The 24,524-nt window shown below is 44.2% G+C and overlaps 1 protein-coding gene across 8 annotated transcripts in view; it reads right to left on the reverse strand.

The window, feature by feature from the left end:
- Nucleotides 1-24,524, reverse strand: part of CSNK1G1 (casein kinase 1 gamma 1) — a 172,069-nt gene that overhangs the window by 75,789 nt on the left and 71,756 nt on the right. For 7 of the 8 annotated variants that reach the window (XM_073618969.1, XM_073618970.1, XM_073618973.1 and 4 more), the window contains exon 2: nt 10,118-10,526. In XM_073618969.1, the coding sequence (XP_073475070.1) occupies nt 10,118-10,303 (186 nt within the window). In that variant the 5' untranslated portion in view covers nt 10,304-10,526. The remainder of the gene's footprint in view (nt 1-10,117; nt 10,527-24,524) is intronic. The other variant, XM_073618971.1, reaches the window with a different exon arrangement.

Here is a 24,524-nt window from a genome sequence, read left to right on the forward strand (position 1 = left end):
TCTACTTCTAGTTTGCACCATAGCTAGTGTTGTCTAGTATCTTGAGTGCAATAGTCGGCTTTATCATCTAGTTCCTGGGTGCAGACTGGAGGAAGCTGTATCTTGACGGAGGCACCCAAGTAGGGTGCTGGACGGTTCTGTCACAATATATCTCTCACACACACACACACACAGACACACTAGAAATGCACGATTAATCGTAATTAGTCCTCCCTGCAGTCATGGCCATCCCCATCACAGACCTCCCTGCAGTCATGCTGCCCCCCCCCCCATATCAGTCCTCCCTGCAGTCATGCACCCCCTCCAATCACAGTCCTCCCTGCAGTTACATACCTCCCTTTCCCCCTCCCATCAGTCCTTCCTGCACAGTGCCCATTTTAATCTCTGGTTCTCCTGTAGCTTATGTCTATTCTCTCACGCTTCAGCAGGAGGTTAGCCCTGTCGCGGACTGCGTTATAGTTAGCAGCCTGTGCGTCCTGTGTGTATTCAATCATTTCTCCCGAGCGACCACCAATGTCAGTCTATTAGCAAGGCAGGGAGCAGGACGGCTGCAGATCATGACAGAGAGCGAGAGACTTCATAACAACAAGCGGGTAATCGCCCACTTGTTGATATAAGTTTGGCAGCTCTCGGTCTGCAGCCGTCCCACCCCCGCCTTGCCAATATGCTGACATCAGCGGCTGCTCAGCAGAAATTACAGCATACACACAGGTTGCTAACTATACCACAGTCCGTGACAGGGCTCACCTCCTGCTTTGATGGCCACCCGCTTGACAACAGGCCACGGAACAGTACCGGTCCGCAGATTGACCACCCCTGCTTTAGATCAAAGGAATGAATTTCGGTCTGTAAATGAGGGAAGTTTAACCACTTAAAGACTAAGCCTTTTTCAGACACTTGTTGGTTTCAAGATAAAAAAATATATATTTTTTGCTAGAAAATTACTTAGAACCAAACATTAGATTTTTAGCAGAGACCCTAGAGAATAAAATGGTTGTTGCAATATTTTATGTCACACTGTATTTGAGCAGCGGTCTTTCAAATGCAATTTTTTGGAAAGAAATACACTTTAATGAATTAAAAAATTTAAAAAAAATAGTAAAGTTAATCCAATTGTTTTGTATAATGTGAAAGATGTTACGCTGCAAGAATCGTAAAATTATAAGCAAAAACAAAAAAAAAAAAAAAAAATTGTGATTCTCATTTTGGCCAGAATCGTGCAGCTCTGGCACACAGTAGATCACATCTGCCCAGTACATGCCTATTTCTTCATACCTTCATCAGCCCTGTCTGAGTTCTCCTGCTAGAGAACACCCCCCCCTCTTTTCAGGTCCATAACAAAGGTGTTCTGTAGACCAGGAGAACACTCATGCAGGATTGACAATACTGCTTAGGATTTTATTGCAGCAGCATTTCCAGCTCACTACAGGAAGAAGAGCTTGAGGACGCATCCTAACTTGGGAACTACAGAAGCATTAGAACACATATTGTACGTCCCAACTATGGAAGCCTAAACAGTAACTTTGGGATAGAAAGAAAAAAAAAAAAAAAAAAAAAAAAAAAAAAAAAAGAAAGAAATCAGCTAAATAAGTAATTTTAAAGGCTGTTATTAAAAAAAACAAAAACAAAAAACAAACACAACTTGTTATACTTGCCTGCTTTGTGCAATAGTATTGCACAGGGCTGCACCAATCCTCTTCTGCTGGGGGCCCCCCGGTGGCACTTCTGGCCCCTCCTCCCCGCTGAGTTCCCCCCATAGCAAGCCATTTGCTATGGGGGCACTCATGCGTGCTTACTTCAGAGTCGGCTCTGTGTCAATAAGATAAGGCTCAGCCCCACCCTTACTCCTCACTGACTGATTGACAGCAGAATAACAAGGCTCCCACAGCTGTGTTTAAGCCAACGAGGAGAGACTGAGAGCCTCTGCTCTTGCGCACATCGCTGGATCAAAATCTAGCTATGTACTGTAGATGGGGGTTTGATGCAGATCCACACATGGCAACCACCCGCACAGAAAAATGCACTGGATGCGTGCAGCTGAAAAAGCGATACAGCAACTTGTCACTCTTATGTCCCCCTTCACTGTAACAGGCACTGAAAAATAGTTGGGAAGCAGTAATGCCCTTGGTCATGTGACTAGGCTCAGGCCCTGCGATTGGCTGCTAGACCAGAGAACTGTCACAAGGGAGCTGGTCAAATTTATTAAGTTCATTAGCATTTTGTTTTGGGGTGTTTTTTTTTTATTGAGAAGGTAGGTGCTCATTGTCTGTACCTTTAATTTTCTTTGTCAATTGTGATTGGAGTGTACCTTTAACTGCTTGCTGCCCAGCATGCAAACATCAACATCCTGGGTAGCAAGTGGTTATATCAGGATCATGACTCCAAGTAAAAGGCACACCCTGTGCTCACACGCAAACATGGGTCCAGCACACATGTAACAGATTGCGCCACATATGAGCCATCTAGCACCATAGCTCATGTTTAAGTTTAAGGCCTCTGGTAAACGAACATTCAGAGGCAGTTGGATGCTTTTTTTCAACTGCCCCTGAACTCATCCAATGTTATCTTATGTGTACATGTACAGAGGTTTGTTTAATGTCGTTTTTAGGCAGTTGCGTTTATAGGCTTTTCTTTGAATGCAAAAAAATTAGTTCAGACGCCGACGTTTCTGACGCCAAAGGTGGTTAAACGCGGTAACTCGCGTTTAGCCTCATTTCGTTTACAGGCATTTTTCATTTTTGGCTAATTTTGAAAAAAAAATAAATAAAAAAAATTCAAACTAATCTAAACGCAAATGCGGCATGTGAACGCGGCAAAACAGACATTTTAAATGTGGGTACCTCATTCCGTGTACATTAAGCCTAACTGATAACCTTTTAAAGGATGAAAGGGTCGCCTTTGGACAATTTCAGGTAAAGTAGTTTGTCATTTCACAGACTTGTGCAATTTTAAATCTTAAAATGTTTATTTACTACAGACATACAGTGCCTTGAAAAAAAGTATTCCTTACCTCTTGAAGTTTTCCACATTTTGTCATGTTACAACCAAAAACGTAAATGTATTTTATTGGGATTTTATGTGACAGACCAACACAAAGTGGCACATAATTGTGAAGTGGAAGAAAAATGATAAATGGTTTTCAACATTTTTTACAAATAAATATGAAATGTGTGGCATGCATTTGTATTCAGCCCCCCGAGTCAGTACTTTGTAGAACAACCTTTCGCTGCAATTACAGCTGCAAGTCTTTTTTGGGTATGTCTCTACCAGCTTTGCACATCTAGAGAGTGAAATTTTTGCCTATTCTTTGCAAAATAGCTCAATCTCTGTCAGAATGGATGGAGAGCGTCCGTGAACAGCAATTTTCAAGTCTTGCCACAGATTCTCAATTGGATTTAGGTCTGGACTTTGACTGGGCAATTCTAAACACATGAATATGCTTTGATCTAAACTATTCCATTGTAGCTTTGGATGTACATTATCTCACAAACGTGAGTACACCCCTCACATTTTTGTAAATGTATTATCTTTTCATGTAACAACACTGAAGAAATTACACTTTGCTACAATGTAAAGTAGTGAATGTACAGCTTGTATAACAGTGTAAATTTGCTGTCCCTTCAAAATAACAGTGAAAACGTCACAGTGAAAATGTCCAAATTGGGCCCCAAGTGTCAATATTGTGTGGCCACCATTATTTTCCAGCACTGCCTTAAGCCTCTTGGACAAAAAGAGTTCACCAGAGCTTCACAGGTTGCCACTGGAGTCCTCTTCCACTCCTCCATGATGGCATCACAGAGCTGGTGGATGTTAGAGAACTTGCGCTCCTCCACCTTCCGTTTGAGGATGCCTCACAGATGCTCAATAGGGTTTAGGTCTGGAGACATGCTTGGCCAGTCCATCACCTTGACCCCAGCTTCTTTAGCAAGGCAGTGGTCATCTTGGAGGCGTGTTTGGGTCGGTATGTTGGAATACTGCCTGCGGCCCAGTCTCAGAGGGGAGATCATGTTCTGCTTCAGCATATCACAGTACATGTTGGCATTCATGGTTCTCAATGAGCTGTAGCTCCCCAGTGCCGGACAGAACTCATGCAGCCCCAAAACCATGACACTGCCACCACCATGCTTGACTGTAGGCAAGACACTGGTCTTTGTACTTCTCACCTGGTTGTCGCCACGCACGATTGACACCATCTGAACCAAATAAGTTCATCTTGGTCTCAAACTACAGGACATGGTTCCAGTAATCCATGTCCTTAGCCTGCAAACAGTTTGCTAAAGACAGACTTTCTGGTGCATCATCTTTAGAAGAGGCTTTCTTCTGGGACAACAGCCATGCAGACGAATTTGATGCAGTGTGTGGCGTATGGTCTGAGCACTGACAGGCTGACCCCCAACCCCTTCAACCTCTGCAGCAATGCTGGCAGCACTCAAACGTATTTCCCAAAGACAACCCCTGGATATGACTCTAAGCATGTGCACACAACTTCCTTGGTCGACCATAGCGAGGCCTGTTCTGAGTGGAACCTGTCCTGTTAAATCGCTGTATGGTCTTAGCCATCGTGCTGCAGCTCAGTTTCAGGGTCTAGGCAATCTTCTTATAGCCTACGCCATCTTTATGTAGAGCAACAATTTTTTATCAGATCCTCAGAGAGTTCTTTGCCATGAGGTGCCATGTTGAACTTCCAGCGACCAGTGTGAGGGCACCAAATTTAACACACCTGCTCCCCATTCACACCTGAGACCTTGTAACACTAACGAGTCACATGACACCGGAGAGGGAAAATAGCAAATTGGCCCAATATGCACATTTTCACTTAGGGACATACTCACTTTTGTTGCCAGCGGTTTAGACATTAATGTGTAATAGTTTGTTGCGTTATTTTGAGGGGACAGCACATTTACACTGTTATACACTCACTACTTTACATTGAAGCAAAGTGTCATTCCTTCAGTGTTGTCACATGAAAAGATATATAAAAAAAAAAAAATTTACAAAAATGTGAGGGGTGTATTCACTTTTGTGAGATACCGTATGTTTAGATTCGTTGTCCTACTGGAAGGTGAACCTCTGCTCCCGTCTCAAGTCTTTTGCAGACTAACAGGTTCTTCTAAGATTGCACTGTATTTGTCTCCATCCATCTTCCCATTAACTCTGACCAGCTTCCCTGTGCCTGCTGAAGAAAAGCATCCCCACAACATGATGCTGCCACCACGTTTTACGGTGGGGATGGTGTGTTCAGGATGATGTGCAGTTTTCTACCACACATAGCGTTTTGCTTTTAGGCCAAAAAGTTCAATTTGGTCTCATCTGACCAGAACACCTTCTTCTACATGTTTGCTGTGTCCCCCACATGGCTTCTTGCAACCTGGACTTCTTATGGCTCTTTTCAACAATGGCTTTCTTCTTGGCACTCTTCAATAAAGGCCAGATTTGTGGTGTGCACGACTAATAGTTGTCCTATGGACAGATTCTCCCACCTGAGCTGTGGATCTCTGCAGCTTCTCCAGAGTTACCATGGGCCTCTTGGCTGCTTCTCTGATTAATGCTCTCCTTGCCTGGCCTGTCAGTTTAGGTGGACGGCCATGTCTTTGTAGGTTTGCAGTTGTGCCATACTCTTTCCATTTTCAGATGATGGATCGAATAGTGCTCCGTGAGCTGTTCAAAGCTTGGGATATTTTTATAACCTAACCCTGCTTTTAAACCACTCCACAACTTTATTTTCCTGACTTGTCTGGTGTGTTCCTTGGGCTTCAGGATGTGGTTTGTTGACAAATGTTCTCCAACAAACCTGAGGACGTCACAGAACAGCTGTATTTATACTGAGATTAAAATTACACACAGGTGGATTATTTACTAATTAGGCGACAATGGACGGCAATTGGTTCCACTAGATTTTAGTTAGAGGTATCAGAATAAAAGGGGGCTAAATACAAATGCATGCCACACTTTCGATATAATTTATAGAAATAATTTGAAAGCCATTTATCATTTTCCTTAAACTTCCCAATTATGTGCCACTGTGTTGGTCTATCACATAAAATCCCAATAAAATACATTTAAGTCTTTGGCTGTAACATGACAAAATGTGAAAAATTGCAAGGGGTATGAATATTTTTTCAAGGCACTGTACAGACACTATATTACCAAAAGCATTGGGACGCCTACCTTTACATGCACATGAAGTTTAATGGCATCCCAGTCTTAGTTCATAGGGTTCAACATTGAGTTGGCCCACACGTTGAAGCTAGAACGGCTTCAACTCTTCTGGGAAGGCTGTGCACAATATTTAGGAGTGTGTCTATGGGAATGTTTGACCATACTTCCAGAAGCGCATTTGTGAGGTCAGGCACTGATGTGGATGAGAAGGCCTGGCTTGCAGTCTCTGCTCTAAATCATCCCAAAGGTGTTCTATCGGGTTGGAGGTCAGTCAAGTTCCTTCACCCAAAACTTGCTCACCAATGTCTTTATGGACCCAGTTTGTGTACTGGTGCGCAGTCATGTTGGAACAGGAAGGGGCCATCCCCAAACTGCTCCCACAAAGTTGGGAGCATGAAATTGTCCAAAACGTCTAAGTATGCTGACACCTTAAGTGCCCCCTTCACTGGAACGAAGGGGCCAAGCCAAACCCCGGAAAAACAACTTCACACCATAATCCCCCTTCCACCAAATGATTTGGACCAGTGCACAAAGCAAAGTACATAAAGACATGGATGAGGGAGTTTGGAGTAGAGGAACTTAACTGGCCTGCACAGAGTCCTGACCTCAACCCAATAAAAATTGCAACAGCCACCATTTTATTCTCCAGGACCATTGCTTTTATAAAAAATATAATGTTCGTGGCTAACAAAACACTGCAGATTTTAACGTGAACAAAAAAAAAAAAAAAAAAAAAAGGCCCCAGTGGACAAGCATTTAAAGCTGCTCAATTTTGACTGGATACCTTTGACGCTGCCTCTGGATATAAATGCATGGGTTGATGTTCTAACTAGCAAGATTGCTGTAAACAGAATCTGCTGATAATCAGCCAATTTGTGAAGAGCAAACTTCTGCACTGCATAACAGTGATCAAGCTGGAATCCTGCTCTACCATCAGCAAGGATAATGTGTTGAAATCTGGGCTTGTTCCTTAAGCGCTAGAATAAATATTTGATGGCTGTCAACATCCAAATTCAATACTAGTCCTGGGTGACTAACCTGTTCAGCACTACACTAACTCAGAATGATGAAGGTAGCCTAACATTACAACATTAAAAAAAAAAAAAAAAAAAAAAACTGTTTAGGGCAAAAATAATAATTTTGCAAAACAATTTAATGCTGCCCTTTGCATAGTTGTACAGAAAAACATAGGGAGATGGTGTGATAGAAGCTCCAGATTTATTAAATGTACAGCAATTGCATTTAGGTCTGAAGAGAGGGATCTATTTTGAAAAATCTGTTTGTGTCTCATCTCTGGTAAGCAGCCTCACCGGAATGATTTTTAGCCAATTCATGCAGTAAGCTTGCAAAGTGTCTGTAAAGGGTTTTTCCCTTGCTTATTGCTCCTTTAGCTACGAGCATGTTATACTGGGTATGCCCTGAAAGGAAAAAGCACATCACTATATGTTCATTTATTAGGTGTAATCACTCATGCGCACTGTGTCAAGAAGGGCGGCTTCACACCTGGTGCTTGTATGTGGAGTGGCCTACGCAGGACAGTTTCTGCATATGCATTACTGTACTGCAGATGTTTGGGGCATGCAGTTGTACTTAATGTGCATGAGAGCTAAATACACAGAAAGCATTACTTACATGGGTCAAAATTACTATGGAACATTTACTGCATGCTTCGTAAACTTTTTCCTAGTTACTAGGATTTGCAGAAGCTGATCAGCGTTGGTCACTTTTTAATCACATGGATCCCAAAAAATTGGATAACAGCTTAATATTTAGGAAATATGAATGAGAGAAGTGGGTTTCGTTTTTGCTGTAAGAATAAATGTCACTGTGAACAGATATATATTGTACAGCTGCTGTGAAAAGTGGAGAAAGAACAGAATATGCCAGTGCAAAGTCCCACTGTTGCAGGCTTCTAAGCTTTTGGGAGATTGCCCTAGGTGTATACGAATGTACGTATTTTTTTAATCACATTTGCAGCCTTTCAAAATCCAGATAACCTGTTATTCAGAGGCAGAAGTAAAAATAAATAAAATTTAGAGCGACTGTAAAGACTCACCCTGTAAAACCGTCCAGTTTAAAAGAAAAAGGCAAAAAAATTGTGTGTGTAATATATATATATATATATATATATATATATATATATATATATATATATATATATATATATATATATATATATATATACACACACATACATACACATACATACACACACACACACACACACACTACCTTGCAAAAGTATTCACCCCCTTGGCATTTTTCGTGTTTTGTTGCCTCACAGCCTGGAATGGATTGTTTGAGGATTTGGTTTCATCTAAATTTACAGAACATGCCCACAACTTTGAAGATTTTTTTTTTTTTTTATTGTGAAGCAAACAAATAGGACAAAATAACAGAAAAGGTCAATGTGCATAACTATTCAACCCCCCTAAGGTCAATACTTTGCAGAGCCACCTTTTGCGGCTATCACACCACTGGGATTTTTGCCCATTTCACCTTGCAAAACTACTCCAGCTCCTTCAAGTTGGATGGTTTGTGCTTGTGATCAGCCATCTTTAAGTCTGACCACAGATTTTCTATTGGATTGAGGTCTGGGCTTTGACTAGGCCATTCCAACACATTTACAGGTTTCCCCTTAAACCACTCAAGTGTTGCTTTATAGCAGTGTGTTTGGGGTCATTGTGGTGCTGGAAGGTGAACCTTCCGTCCTAGCCTCAAATCACACACAGTTGTACAGGTTTTGCTCAAGACTATCCCTGTATTTAGAACCATCCATCTTTCCCTCAACTCTGACCAGTTTCCCAGTCCCGACTGCTGAAAAACATCCCCACAGCATGATGCTGCCACCACCATGCTTCACTGTGGGGATTGTGTTCTTTGGGTGATGTGATGGGTTTGCGCCAGACATAGCGTTTTCTTCGATGGCCAAAAAGTTAAATTTTAGTCTCATCAGACCAGAGCACCTTCCTCCATACATTTTGGGAGTCTCCCACATGCCTTTTGCAAACTCAAAACGTGCCATTTTGGTTTTTGGCTTTCTTCTGGCCACTTTGCCATACAGCCCAACTCTATGGAGCATACAGCTTATTGTAGTCTTATGTACAGACTCTCCAGTCTCTGCTGTGGAACTCTGCAGCTCCTCCAGGGTTACCTTAGATCTCTGTGCTGCCTCTCTGATTAATGCCCTCCTTGCCCGGTCCATGAGTTTTGGTGTGTGGCCATCTCTTGGCAGGTTTGCTGTTGTGCCATGTACTTTACATTTGGTTATAATAGATTTGATGGTGCTCCTGGGGATCAAAGATTTTTTTTTTTTTTTTTTTTTTTTTTTTTTTTTTATAACCTAACCCTGACTTGTACTTCTCAACAACATTGTCCCTTACTTGTTTAGAGTGTCCCTTGGTCTTCATGGCAGTGTTTGGTTAGTGGTGCCTCTTGCTTAGGTTTTGCAGCCTCTGGGGCCCTTTCAAAAAGGTGTGTATATGTAATGACAGATCATGTGACATTTAGATTGCACAAAGGTGGACATCATTTCACTAATTGTGTGACTTCTGAAGGTAATTGGTTGCACCAGAGCTTTTTATGGGCTTCAGGAGGTGAATACAGATGCACATAACAATTATCAGTTTTTTTATTTATGAAAAATAGTTTTACGTATATATTTTTCTAACTTTACTTCACCAATGTAAACTGTTGTGTTCTCATCCATCACATATAATTCAGATTTAAAAAAAAAACAAGGGGATGAATACTTTTGCAAGGCAATATATGTGAACTCTCTTGCCTAATGTGGTCAGTTTTTAATAGGAGGACAGAGGGTCTCTGCCAGGAACACCAGGGATTTCACACAAAGGAAGTTGGAAAAAAAAATAAAGGAGGACAGCATACTTTTCATACAGGTACATGGTATAGCAAGCACAGATCAGGAATTTCAAATGCTGGGGTAAAATACTTTAACCTTACCTAACCGTAGCTCCCCAAAGTTTCCACAGCCAATCTTCTTTCCCACCCTAAAGTTGGGTCCCACCATAAGGACCCCTGAGGAGGTGGTCGAGCTGGATGGCCGGGAGCTATGGCCGGTCCGCACTGGCAAAGCTTTGGCTGCTCGTGGCCTGTCATCCTTCTCCCTGTTGCTATGGTCCATGTTCCTATACCATAAGAGCCAGGCCTAGGGATCCCAGCAGATGCTAAGGGATTCCCAATCAACAAACCCACAAATACAAGGGGGCCTTAATAATATCCAGCCGAGTATCCTCAGGGGCCAAAACGACGGATCACATCACCGCACAGTGCTGACAAGGTACCATTTCACCACCAATTGGCAAGTCCATGATAAAGTTTTCCCATGGTATCCTACAGAAAGGTTCCTAAAGCAGAGAAAGAAAGGAAAAAAAAAAAAAAAAGGTCAGGAGAGTTAAATTCACAAAAACACCACCACAGCAGAGAATGGTAGGTGAGAAGTGGAACATAAGTTACATTCTGTACAAGTGGCTTGTAGAAAAGCAATGGGGCAATTTAGTTAAGTAGAGCAGTGTTTCTCAACTCCAGTCCTCAAGGCACCCCAACAGGTCATGTTTTCAGGCTCTCCATTAATTTGCACAGGTGATTTTATCAGTTTCACTGCCTTAGTAATTACCACAACTGTTTCATCTGAGGGATATCCTGAAAACATGACCTGTTGGGGCGCCTTGAGGACTGGAGTTGAGAAACACTGAAGTAGAGGCTGTTCCCTTTGCCAAGTTAAGGTGGTTCTAAAGGACACCCCTAATACTAACAAGTCCATCTCGATCCAGCAATGTTGAATAAGAGACTCAACTGTCCGGGGCTTTCCCTTATCATTGGCTGAGACAGCAGTGGGTGCCATTGACTCCAGCTGCTGTTAAAGCGAGTGAGCCAATCAGGAGAGAGAGGGGCAGGTCGGACCACGGCTCCATGTCTGAATGGATACACAGAGCAGCAGCTTGGCAAGCTGCTTGCCATGGGGGCAGGAGGGAGGGGCCAGAAGAACCAGCGAGGGACCCAAGAAGAGGAAGATCTGGGCTGCTTTGTGTAAAACCACTGCACAGAGCAGGCAAGTATGAAATTTTTTTTTGCTTAAAATAACAAAGACTTTAGTATGACTAAGGTTAGTGTATAAGGGGACGCTGTGTTCACATTTGGAGCCACACCCTAATTTTTTTTTTTTTTTTTCTTTACCATTCCTTCTTTATACCTACCCAGGCCCCCAAAGTGGGTCCAATCCCAGAGTGGATTTTTTCATTTTAAAATTTCTCTCAAATAGAAATGGGTATTCATAGCTTCACTTTATTTACCAACAGCTTTGGGATTGATTCACTAAGGCTGCAGACACTTCAGCGTTTTGAATCGTGGGCAGATTTGCCTGTGATTTCAAAGCGCTGATGTGTGAATGACAAATCACAGGACTCGCATTTGAGATGCCATTCATTTGAATGATCCCTCAAACCGCAGTGCAGGCATGCCGCGATTGTCAGCCGATAAATCGCGATGCAATCATGGCAATACGCATCGCGGGAAGCAGGTTAACCCAGAAAAGTTCAGGCACTACTTTTGGGAGACAGGCTTCACGCGATATGTCGCCGCGACTGCCGCGCAATTAATCATGCGACAATCGCGTCAGACCAGCACCACTAATTGAGGCCTCATTAAAATGAATAGCATCTCAAATGGGAGTCCCGCAATTTGCCATCAGCGCTTTCAAATCGCAGGCAGATTCGGGGCAAATCTTCCCATGAGTCAAAACAAGCAGAAACTTTTAAAATTCATTAGCAATGTGTTTAATGCAAAACAACTGACTTCATAGGAAAACGGGTTTAAGAAAAAAAAAAAAAAAAAAAAATTACTGTTTATGCTTAAACTCTACATAAAATTTGAATATATCCATCTCATCAGTACTCAATGCCTCATCACACCACGATTGTTTTATAAAGGCATCAGCATTCAAAAAGGATCAAGGACACATTTTTCAAACATAATGGCAAAAAAAAAAAAAAAAAAAAAAAAAGGGATGGGGGGAAAAGGAAGATGTTGTTACCGTAGTTACCCCAGTTAATCAAGAGACCATTGACTGAAGACAGAAGATGAAAGTATAACATTTTATCACAACAATGGAGAGGATCACTTGCAAGGTAAGTCTTCCATAATGTGCCAATATGAAATGCATGCCAGCACATTATGGCAAACAGTTCCTCGGGGCTCAACATTTTTAATATTGCTTTGATGGTTTACGTCTGCTTTAAGCACTAGTAATAAATTCTGCCTTCCTTGTGCTGGCATTCCTATGCCTTATGCATTATTTAAATAAATGTCAGATGTTATACAGTAGCCTGGAGCCAGTTAAACAACTTTAGAGACTAGGTTAGGCTGTCTTTATAAAACGTCAAGTGTAGACAAACAATGAGATCTATAAAGTAGTCATACATTACTTTGGTTAAAAGTGGAGTTACATAGTTCATTTTCAAAGTGAGAAGCGGCAAAAAAAAAAAAAAAAAAAAAAAAAAAAAAGTATATATAGTGGTCCTTTATTACCAGAAACCCCAACATCACCCACTTCAATAAAGGTACTAACACTTTGTTCCGGGTACTCTCACTGCCGTGCTAACTACACTCACATGGCATTCAAACACTGAAGACGGTCTGTACAATCAGATTTACCTAAACTATGTATTGAAAGATGTTAATTCACATTTGTCAATGAGAGTTATGGTGAAGGACAGTCAGTCATTCAGCACCCAATTAGATCTTAAGTGACACTAAACTCTTGTTTGAAAATAAATAAATAATTTAAAAAGTAGTGTGTATTCTTAAAGAGAGTCCCGCGAAAAAAAAAAAAAAATGTTAAAAGTCAGCAGCTACAAATACTGCAGCTGCTGACTTTTAAAATAAGAACACTTACCTGTCTCAGGGTCCAGCGATGTCGGCACCCGAGACCGAATCGTCCCTTGGGTGCTGCCGCCGCCATTCTCTGTAAGGGAATCAGGAAGTGAAGCACTGCGACTTCACTTCCCGGTTCCCTACTGCACATGCGCGAGTCGCGCTGCGCTTCCTAACTGGTCCCCGCTATCTCCTGGGACCCGTGTGTGTCCCAGCAGACAGTGCGGGGGGACAGGAAGAGGCATAGACTCCCGTGGGAGTCTATGCCGGAAGTGGGTGCAAATATCTGTCTTAGACAGGTATCTGCACCCCCCTCCCCCCTGAAAGGTGCCAAATGTGACACCGGAAGGGGGGGTAGGTTCAGAAAAGCGGAGGTTCAATTTTTGTGTGAACCTCCGCTTTAACGCAAAAAGTGCATTCTAATGCTTTCAGCCTCCTCCAAATTCCTTACCCATTTATTTTTACTCTAAAGTTCAAATTCCTTATTTTTGCTGCTGTAATCCGACTACCTGTTAGGGGAGCATTTATTCTCTATGGTCTCACTGTATGTAGAAAAAAAGCCTCCCTCTCTTGCTCACTCCCAGGAAGGTCTAAAAACTCTGGACTTTGGAGGAGAACCCGATCGGACCTCCCATTCTACTTTATGAAGCAGCAGACGTAAATTGACTTGTGTCGGTTTACACCCCCCTACATCCAATCCGATCCTGCAACAAAAGGGGAAGGGAATTAGTTTCCCTTTCATCTACTAAACTGGATCAGTTGGGTGTCAAAGAGGAATTCCAGGCTATTACCAAGCAAGCTTAAATGTGCTCCCACCTTCTAAATCCTATACAAACAACTCTGTGGAAGGAAGATGCTTATACTTACCCATCCTCAGGGCGCTCCAGTCCGGTCAACTTTAGGGCACCCATTGTCGGCTGTCCCTCCCCTGAAGATGCTGCTGGGAGCCGATCACGTGACTGGACTGGAGCACCCTGAGAATAGGCAAGTATAAGCATCTTCCTTCTACATGGTAGTTAGTATAGGGATGAAGAAGAGGGGTGGAAACAGTTTTAAGTTTTATAGCCTGGAATTATAATTTAAAATTGAAATATATTTTACACATATACCATATTTATCGGCGTATAACACGCACTTTTTTCCCCTTAAAATCAGGGGAAAGTCGTGGGTGCGTGTTATACGCCGATCCCCGCTATCGCTATGTGAATGTCGGCGATCGCTTCAAATATGGCGCCGTGGACTTCGGAAGGACTCGGCGGTGCTGAACGAGCGCCGCCGAAATCACAGAGCCGAGATACACATAGTCGGGTGTATTCGGCTCTTTCCGGCGCCGCTCACTGTCACGCCCAGTCCCGCCATTGGACCCGTGTTATGTCCATCATAGGGCGGGACTGGGCGGGACTGTGAGCGGCGCCGGAAAGAGCCGAGAACCCTCGGCTATGTGTATCTCGGCGGCGTTCGTTCACTTCCGCCGGCGCCGAGTCTCTCCGAACTCCGCGGCGCCATATTTAAAACTACTTCTATGTGTATGGCTGCGGCGGCAGCGGCAGGAGGCATGGACACTAGGCTGCACTGTGGACAAGGCTGCACTGTGGACAAGGCTGCACTGTGGACAAGGCTGCACTGTGGACAAGGCTGCACTGTGGACAAGGCTGCACTGTGGACAAGGCTGCACTGTGGACAAGGCTGCACTGTGGACAAGGCTGCACTGTGGACAAGGCTGCACTGTGGACAAGGCTGCACTGGGGGCAAAGCTGCACTGACAAGGCTGCACTGGGGGCAAAGCTGCACTGACAAGGCTGCACTGGGGGCAAAGCTGCACTGACAAGGCTGCACTGGGGGCAAAGCTGCACTGACAAGGCTGCACTGGGGCAAAGCTGCACTGACAAGGCTGCACTGACACTGAAAAGGCTGCAGATGAACACTGATGAGGCTGCATTGATGGGCATTTTAATGTAAGTTTCTTTTCCTTAAACTTCCCTCCTAAAAGTTTTTTTCCTTAAAATTCTCTCCTAAACTTGGGGTGCGTGTTATACGCCGGCGCGTGTTATACGCCGATAAATACGGTAATTAAAAAAAGAAAAAAAAAAAAAAAAAAAAAGAAAAAAACACGCACACAGAAAAAGACTGTATGTTCACTTTAGAATACACTATTCTACAGCGAATAGCTGAAATCACTTAGTAACATAATACCATCTCCGTGCTTTTAAGTGTCTCATCAGAAATACCAAGTCCCAAGTGTTGCAAATGAGCGAAAACCAATTTCATTTGTAGCTGGTCTCCAAGACCTATATTCACTAAATAGTGGTGGACACTGGATTGTTACAGCAAAGAACTATGCAGTTAGCATTTGACATCTAAAAGGGATTAATGGCCATACATTTAAAAAAATCAAAAAAAGTCAGAAAATGTTGTGTATTTGTCATTGACTACCGGGCTAAAAAAAAAAAAAATAAATAAAATAGACTAGCTTAATAGGAATACCAATTTGTCTATTCCAAACCTGTAGCCTGTGACCGTGAACTTAAACACAGGAAGACGGGGTTCACTTTACAAGTCATTTCATCCCCAGAGGATGTGAGAAGCAGCTGCACAATGTTTGGAACGCACACAGACAACCAGCCAAGTGTTTCAGCATTATTTCAGACCTAAAAACAACTTCCACTTAGATATTTATTTATAAAATTTACAACCAGTTGTTGTTTCAAATATTTTCTTCCATCCTGTGTTAAAATGAAACTGGCATTTTTTTTTATGGATTTCTCTACACGTGACCGTGCTCAACTTCAAGAGCACTATTCTGTTCTATTGTTGCTGTTCAAATCTCTAGGCTTGGTTGGCTGAAAGCGCCTGGGCATCAGCGGTAAAGTGCCGCTATTTTTAGCAGCATTTTAGCGGCGCTATTCGGCCGCTAGCGGGGTTTGGCAGCACTGCCCATTGATTTCAAGCACTGCAAAGAAGCTGCTTGCAGGACTTTTTGTAACGCCCTGCCAGCGCAGCGCCCCAGTATGAAAGTACTCAAGCTTTCACACTGGGATTGCAGCTGAGGCTTATTTCAGGCACTATTTTTAGCACTAAAGCACCTGAAAAACACCTGCAGTGTAAAAGGGGTCTTAAAGCTGTGTTATGTTTTTGGCCCCAATAAACTTTAAAGCGGAGCTCCACCCAAAAGGGGAAGCCCCGCTTGTCTGCCTCCTCCGCTGTCACATTTGGTGGGGGAGGGGGTGACGGGTACCTGGTTTTGACAGGTACCTGCTCCGACTTCCAGCTGAGTTTGCCGCAGCAAAGTGAGCCAGAAGTTCGGCCCCATACTGCTTCCCCCTGCAGCCAGCTCATTCACAGAGTGCAGCACGATTCACACATGCACAGTAGGAAACTGTAGGAAGCTGCAAGGCTTCACTGCTGGTTTCCCTTAGCCGAAATGGCAGCGTCAGCACCCGAGAGCCAATTAAAGAATCGGCAAAGGTGAGGACACCAGTAGATGCCTGGACAGGTAAGTGCCCTAATAGTAAAAGTCAGCAGCTACAGTGTTTGTAGCTGCTGACTTAAATTTTTGGAGGGGGAGAGATCTCTGCTTTAAAGATGAATTCCAGATATGGATATATTATCCATAGTTAAGCCTCATGTACACTGATGCTCCTAAATGTAAGTTTAGGAGCTTTTGATGTTTTTTGCCAAAGCCCATGAACCCAACTAAAAAAAAAAAAAAAAAAAAAAAAAAAAGACTGTGTCCATGTACAGAGTTAGAGTTAAACATCCCTCCCCTGAACACAGAAGAATTGTGTTCAGTAGAGTAACGTTTTGGGTAAAAAAGAACAAACGCGGCAAAAAAGTAACGTGCCTAAACGCTTGCCGCATTTAAAGCTTAGGTGTTTAGTCATTTCAATAGCAAGTACTCTGGCCAATGAAATAACCTCCACTGTACATACTGTAACCTGGATGATGTCCTGGAAGCAGGAAATCACTGAAAAAGACATTTCTAATCCAGGGATCTCTACTTGCTTGTGAGTCCTGTGCAGAGCAGCTGCCTTGTTGCATTCTCAGAGGCTGGCTGCTTGGGAGGGGCCACCATTCAAAGAATGCTTTGCATTTTCTGATCAATGCAAAGAATTCTCCGATTGGATGAGGTGGAAAGTGCAAAGTCACATCCAATCAGAAACATTTCTTTTATAACTATCTGTGTGTATTATTTTTTTGCAAAAAGGTGAAAACAAGTTTGGTAAAAACCAATACTTAGGCTGGCCAGACATACAATTTTCTCACTCAATTTCCCCTAGATTTACCTTCAGCTATATAGTGCAAGCGTCTGCCTGATTGCATACAATTTGAAAATGTTTAGGGTTGACCTCATATTACATAAAATGAGAAAAAAAAAGTATTTGATCCCGGGCTGAATTTGTACGTTTGTTCATTTCTTTGTCACTGTGCAGTCTAGAATGATAAATGGTGGGTTTATTTTAACAGTGAGAGACAGAACACAAAAAAAAAAAAAAAAAAGAAGATTTGTCATACTTACCTGTAAAATCCTTTTCTTTGAGTACATCATGGGACACAGAGTTAGGCTAATATTCATTACCTGCTGGTTATACTTCATCGCCAGGTAAATGGACACTGGTAGACCAAAGGTCTTTAGACAGTAAGCGAGACCCTAAATAACCCCACCCATACAGGAAGTTACTTCAGTTTTGTAGCAAGCAACTGAAGCACAGGGGAAGCAAGCAAGTTGCCCCCTGCATAAAGGTTCGGATCAGTGAATGGGAGGCTAAAGGCCTTTGGAAGAACACCGATAGGGCCAAAACTTGACCTCCAATTGTACTCAAAGCCAATTTGATTTCCACAGCTGACCGTAGAAGAGAGAATTCTTCCAATCACGTATTTCCGAGGATGCCATTTTTTGGCTTCACACCAAGCAATATAAAAATTTTTCCAGACCTTACGATAGATCTTCTTAGTGAGCTTTTCTAGCATTCACTAGGGTAGACACCACTGGTCCCGAGATACCACTGTCCTTTAACAACCTGGCTTCAATAGCCATGCCGTCAAATTTAGAGACTGTAAATTGGGGTGGAATATAGGACCTTGAGACAGTAGATCGGGGCAGCGTGGAAGCATCCATGGCCGTCTGTTGTCGAGTCTCACAATCTCTGGGAACCAGGGCCTTCTGGGCCAGGCTGGTGCCACCAGAATGACTGGAACTCCCTCTCTCCGAATCTTGCACAAAAAACGTGGAGGGAAAGGGATTGGAGGGAAAGCGTAAACCAGGGAGTACTGGCTCTATGGAACTATCAGAGCATCTGCTCTGATTGCCAGAGGATCTCTTGTTTGGGACAAAAACTGCTGTAGCTTGTTGTTGAACCAAGAGGCCAGTAGGTCGATCTCTGGCCACCCCCAACGTTGGCAAATTTCCTGGAACACCCCTGGGTTTAGGGACCATTCCTCCGTGCAGATCTGCTGGCAGCTGAGATAATCTGCCTTCCAGTTCTCTACTCCTAGGATATGGACTGCCGATAGAAATCGGCACATGTCCCTCTGCCCAGGCTAGTATGCGGTTCACCTCCTTCAGAGCTGAACGACTGGTACGGCCTTCGTAGTTTATATAGGCCACTGCAGTGGCATTGTCAGACTGAACCCTGATAGGGTAGTCCTGAAGCTCCACTGTCCAGGACCGTAGGGCCAGTCTTACTGCCCGTAATTCCAGGATGCTGATGGGCAGGGTCCGTTCTGTCCTTGACCAATTCCCCTGAGCTGTGAGCCCTTCTAGGGTCGCTCCCCAGCCTGAGAGACTGGCATCTGTAGTCAGTACTCTCCAAGTTACCGTTACCGGGAGAAAGGATTTTCCCTTTCGCTGGTTCTGACCCTGCAACCGCCAGTTTAGACTTAAGCGTGCCCGAGGAGATAAGCAAATTGGATAATCCAGGGCTTGTCCACTCCTGTTCCAAGCCAACAAGATGTCTTGTTGTAGAGGCCTGAAATGGAACTGGGCATAGAGCTCGAAGGAGGATACCATCCTCCCTAGGAGACTCATACAGTGCCTGAGGGTTGTCTAGTGCCCCTTATCTGACGCACCTGATTCTTAAGGGCACAGACCCCTGTGGGTGGCAAGAATACTTTTGCTTGGACCGTATCTAGGATCAGACGTAAATACTTAAGGCTGCTTTCACTCCAGTGTGCAAGCCTGAGTGCTTTTCACACTGGAGTGGGGCGCTGGCAGGATACCAAAAAAAGTCCTGCAAGCCACATCTTTGCAGCGGTGTATACACTGCTCCTAAAGCACCCCCGCCCATTTAAATCAATGGGCAGCGTCGCCGAACCGCCGGCAAAGCAGCGCATTGTGAGTGGTTTTAACCCGTTTTCGGCCTCTAGTGGGAGTTAAGACTTTTTGGCATCCTGCCAGCTCCCCACTCCAGTGTGAAAGCACTCAGGCTTTCACACTGGAGTGAGAGGAAAGGCTCTTAACAGGCGCCGAAAACCTCCGCAAAAGCTACGGTAAAGCGCCACTAAAAATAGTGGCGCTTTTCTGCCGACGCCCCAGTGTGAAAGTGGCCTTAGATTTTGAGCTGGTCTCAAGGTTGACTTTTCAGTATGATCCAGCCTAAGCTTTCCAAATACCGCACTGTGCAGGTTATGCTCTGTTCTAGAGCCTGTAGTGAGTGATCTCTGAGCAGGTGGTCATCCAGATACCCGAGCAGGAGGATCCCTTGGGCCCTTAAAAGACCCAGTATTGGTGCTAGGACCGTTGTGAGCTGCAGCAAGCCCAAAGGGTAGAGCCACAAACTGAAAAGGACGTTCCTCTACTGCAAATCACAGGAACCTCCGATGAGGCTGAAAGATAGTGAAGTGTAAATATGCGTCCTTTATATCGGTGGGGGCTAGAAAGTCTCCCATCTGGAATGAGGCTACTACTGAGCGGACAGACTCCATCCGAAAGGACTGGATCAGTAGATACTGGTTCAGGGATCTTTGGTCCAAAATGGGCCTGTGTCCCCCTTTGGTGTTTGAACCATAAACAGGTTTGAGCAAAAGCCCGTGCCTTTTTCGGATACAGGAACCTCTACAATCACTCCTTGATACACTAAATGATGTAGTGCCTGAAACAACAAGTCTCTTTTTGGAGGATGGGAGGGAACGCTGGTCTTTAAAACCTCTGGAGGGGAAACCCCCCGCAACTCCAGCTTGTAACAGCGGGATATAGTTGAGGTGACCCACTCGTCGTGAATTATTGTTCTCCAAATGTCCGCAAAGTGCAGCAGCCTTCCCCTCCAACGATAGAGTGGGGGGCATCTCCTCAAAAGGAGGGCTTGGTGCTGGGTTTAGAAGAATTTTGGACCCAGGGCTTTTTCTGGCCCTGGAGCTTGCCCCTGGCTCTAACGCCCTGTTGGCGTCGGAACGGCCTTGGCGCTGAGACATTTGAGGAAGAAGTCCCTAAAGTTTTAAAAGAGGGACGCCTGGTGCTTTTCTTCACAGGAAGTACAGAACTCTTCCCTCCGGAAATATTTTGGATATATTTGTCCAAATGATCACCAAATAAACATGCCAATAACTTCTTACAAGGAAGCTCGGCTGACCAGTTCTTAAGCCACAAAAGTCTGCGCATATCTACAGACAAGAGAGCCAAATGAGAAACCTGTTATATTGAATCCTTTAAAGGCGTCAACAGCAAAACACAGCGCTCGAGGAATATCTGCCTTATTTTCAGGCAAATCATCCTCCTGGTTAAGCCTGTCAGGCCGTCTGATGTGATCCTTTACGGACTGGCAGATAACAATTGCTTCAACAGCTGGCTAAAAAGCTGAACTGGCCAAAGAAAAGGAAGCTTTTAAAGAGGTTGTAAACCCTTACAATCCACTTTTTGCTACAGGTAAGCCTTATTATAAACCTACACGGTTTAGGAGATATCCCCTGTATCTGAATGTGCCGACCTCATTGGGCATGCGCAATGTCATCGCAGCTCCGGAAAATCAAAGCGCCGGAGCCGCGATACCCGGAAGTAACTCCGGGGAGAAATATCGCCGGCCGGTGCCGCAGTGGGGGTTCGATCTCAGGTGAGAATTACGTAATGAGATAGTATACTATGCATATTAGCTCATTATGCCTTTGTCTTACAGGTCTTTTCTTCTTCATGTGGGTTTACAACCACTTTAATAACGATTCCAGTTTCTTGTCAACAGGGTCCTTCAGGCCCTGTGCATTATCCAGTGGACAAGTTAAGTTCTTGTTTAAGGAAGAGACTGCTGCATCTATGGCTGACATGCTCCACTTCCTAGTGAACTTTTCATCCATGGGATATAAAAGGGAGAACCTCTTAGGAGGAACAAAAATCCTGTCAGGGTGTTCCCAATCAGCATACACCGCTTGTTTCAACAGAGGGTGTAAGGGGAAAGCCTGTGTGGCCTGAAGAGGCCTCAGGGATCCCAAAAAGAGGACCAGGGGGGCTCAGTAACCTCTGCAAGAGGCAACTTAAAAGGCAGAACAAACCATTTTGGTAAGAGTCAGGATCAAAAGCCTCTGATTGAGAGGCAGATACGAACTGGATATCTTCTTGTCCAGATTGCTTAGAAGCAGACTCATCTGCCAGGCCATCCACTGAATCCTGAGCTTTTAGCTCTTCCCCCATCCTCAACCCATTCCTGCTCCAGACTAGGAGGCTCCAGGGATGGGGGTCTATCACGCTTCTTGCCGCCCTGCGGGATGGAGGCAATCATGCCAGCAATCCTGTGCTCTAACCCAGCTAGGGCTGAGGACAGTTCATCCTTAGTGATAAAGGGTGAAGCAGCAGCATTGACTGTAGGTACAATCCCAGATAGGCGCAGTGGCTCAGATTGCCGGAAGCCTCTGGTCCTTCAGGGGAACACCACTAGGGATACGACTAGGTTCATCAGGAACTAATGATGACATAGGTGTGCCCTTCGCTGTAGTGTTAGCCCCACTCCTCTTTTTTGAAGACATTTACTAGCCACAAAAAGAGCACCTGGGTATAGTATTAAAACACCTCAGAAGAGAGACCCTTTAATAGGGCTCACCAAGTCCCTATGCAACAATCCTGCTAAGCACCTTTAGCCCGCCAAACACCTGGTGACTCACGTGGCCCGGGTAAGGAGAAAATGAACCTGCAAACGCCTGGTTCAGAGCCCGCTCTGTGTCCCACAGCTGCTTTCTGGAAGCACCGCATGCTTGGCATACACAGCTTAAATAAGCTGGCTGTGCACCGGAACGTTCCATGGCTGTACTCGCGTCTAACATGAATCTTTGTGTACCCAGAAAAAGGCTATGGTGCCTGTGCGGTAAAGTAGGGTGCGCCATGGCCGCCAAACAAACTGCTTAGCTCAGCGGCGCTCTAGCGAATGCACGTGCGTCATGGCGAACCACGGTGCTCCATCATACAGGTAAAAAAACAGCCAGACAAGAGAAAAAAAAAAAAAAAGGTACACTTTGCAAACACCCACAGCTAGCCCAAAACTCCCCCGTATGGTCACCGCACACAGGTGTCCAGCCTCTAGCTAGCTTGACTGATTGTAACAATCACTGGGACACCCCACAATAAATAAGGGGGTTCACTTACCCATCCAGGTGCAGGGCAGCTAACTAAGAGCCCAAACTTCACCCATCACGGTGGGTTCCTGTCACTTAAGGACCTTCAAGGACTGGGTAACCTTTTCATGTTTAGGGTCCACTCCCTTGGACCTGTACAGCACTCTGCAGGAATGCCTTAGCGCTGTAGTGTCCAGGATTCCACTTTGCAGGGTCCAGCGCCCGCAGGCAAAACCTCACAGGATCGTGGGTCTTCTTTGCGAGGCTCGGGTATCATTTATCTAAGCATATAAAACCTGTGTCAAATGGATCCGATCGGTCAATCCCTTAATTCATTTAAGAACCGTTTGTGGGACTTGTGACCTGGAGCTCAGAGAGCTCAAACAAACAACCATGCCATCCACCTTGCAGACACTGGAAAAAAACTGAAGTAACTTCCTGTATGGGAGGGGTTATACAGGGGATCACTTCCTGTCTAAAGACCTTTGGTCTACCAGTGTCCATTTACCTGCAAATGAACTATAACCCAGCAGGTAATGAATATTAGCAGAACTGTGTCCCATGATGTATGAAAAAGAAAATATCCATAAAAACGCATTTCAAAAAAAGTTATAAAATTGATTTGCATTTTAAATGAGTGAAATAAGTATATGACTCCTTCGCAAAACATGACTAGAACTTGGTGGTAAAACCCGTGTTGGCAATCACTGAGGTCAGACATTTCTTGTAGTTGGCCACCAGGTTTGCACACATCTCAGGAGGGATTTTGTCCCACTCCCCTTTGTCATTAAGGTTTTGAGGCTGACGTTTGGCACCTCGAACCTTCAGCTCCCTCTACATATTTTCTATGGGATTAAGGGCTGGAGACTGGCTAGGCCACTCCAGGACCTTAACCACTTCAGCCCCGGAAGGATTTACCCCCTTCCTGACCAGTGTTTTTTTTGCGATTCGGCACTGCATCGCTTTAACTGACAAGTGCGCGGTCGTGCGACGTGGCTCCCAAACCAAATTGACATCCTTTTTTCCCCACAAATAGAGCTTTCTTTTGGTGGCATTTGATCACCTCTGCGATTTTTATTTTTTGCGCTATAAACATAAGAGCGACAATTTTGAAAAAAACCCCGCATTTTTTACATTTTGCAATAATAAATATCCCTCAAAAATATATAAAAAAAAAGTTTCCTCAGTTTAGGCCGAAATATTCTTCTACATATTTTTGGTAAAAAAAAAAAAAAAAAAATCACAATAAGCTTTTGATTGGTTTGCGCAAAAGTTATAGCGTTTATAAAATAGGGGATAGTTTTATGGCATTTTTATTAATTTTTTTTTTTTACTTGTAATGACGGCGATCAGCGATTTTTATTGTGACTGCGACATTATGGCGGACATGTCGGACATTTTTTACACATTTTTGGGACCATTGTCATTTATAAAGCAATCAGTGCTATAATAATGTACTGATTCCTGTGTAAATGACACTGGCAGTGAAGGGGTTAACCACTAGGGGGCGGGGAGGGGGTTAAGTCAGTACTAGGGATGTGTTCTAACTGTAGGGGGGATGGGCTGTGTGTGACACGTCACTGATCTCTGCTCCCGGTGACAGGGAGCAGAGTTCAGCGACACTGTCACTAGGCAGAACGAGGAGATGCTGTTTAAATTAGCATCTCCGCGTTCGTCCTCTCCGTGAGGCGATCGCGGGTATCCCCGCGGCGATCGAGTCTGCGGGACCCGCGACCCGACTCACGGAGCTCGCGCATGCACGGCGGCAAATTCAAAGTAACGTACGGGTACGTTACTTTGCGCAGCCATACCATTCTGCCGACATATCTACAGGAGGCGGTCGGTAAGTGGTTAATGTGCTTCTTCTTGAGCCACTCTTTTGTTGCCTTGTCCTTGTGTTTTGGGTCATTGTCATGCTGGAATACACATTCATGACCAATTTCCAA

Source organism: Aquarana catesbeiana, linkage group LG03, assembly GCF_042186555.1.
Source record: "Aquarana catesbeiana isolate 2022-GZ linkage group LG03, ASM4218655v1, whole genome shotgun sequence".
Taxonomy (NCBI): Eukaryota; Metazoa; Chordata; class Amphibia; order Anura; family Ranidae; genus Aquarana; species Aquarana catesbeiana.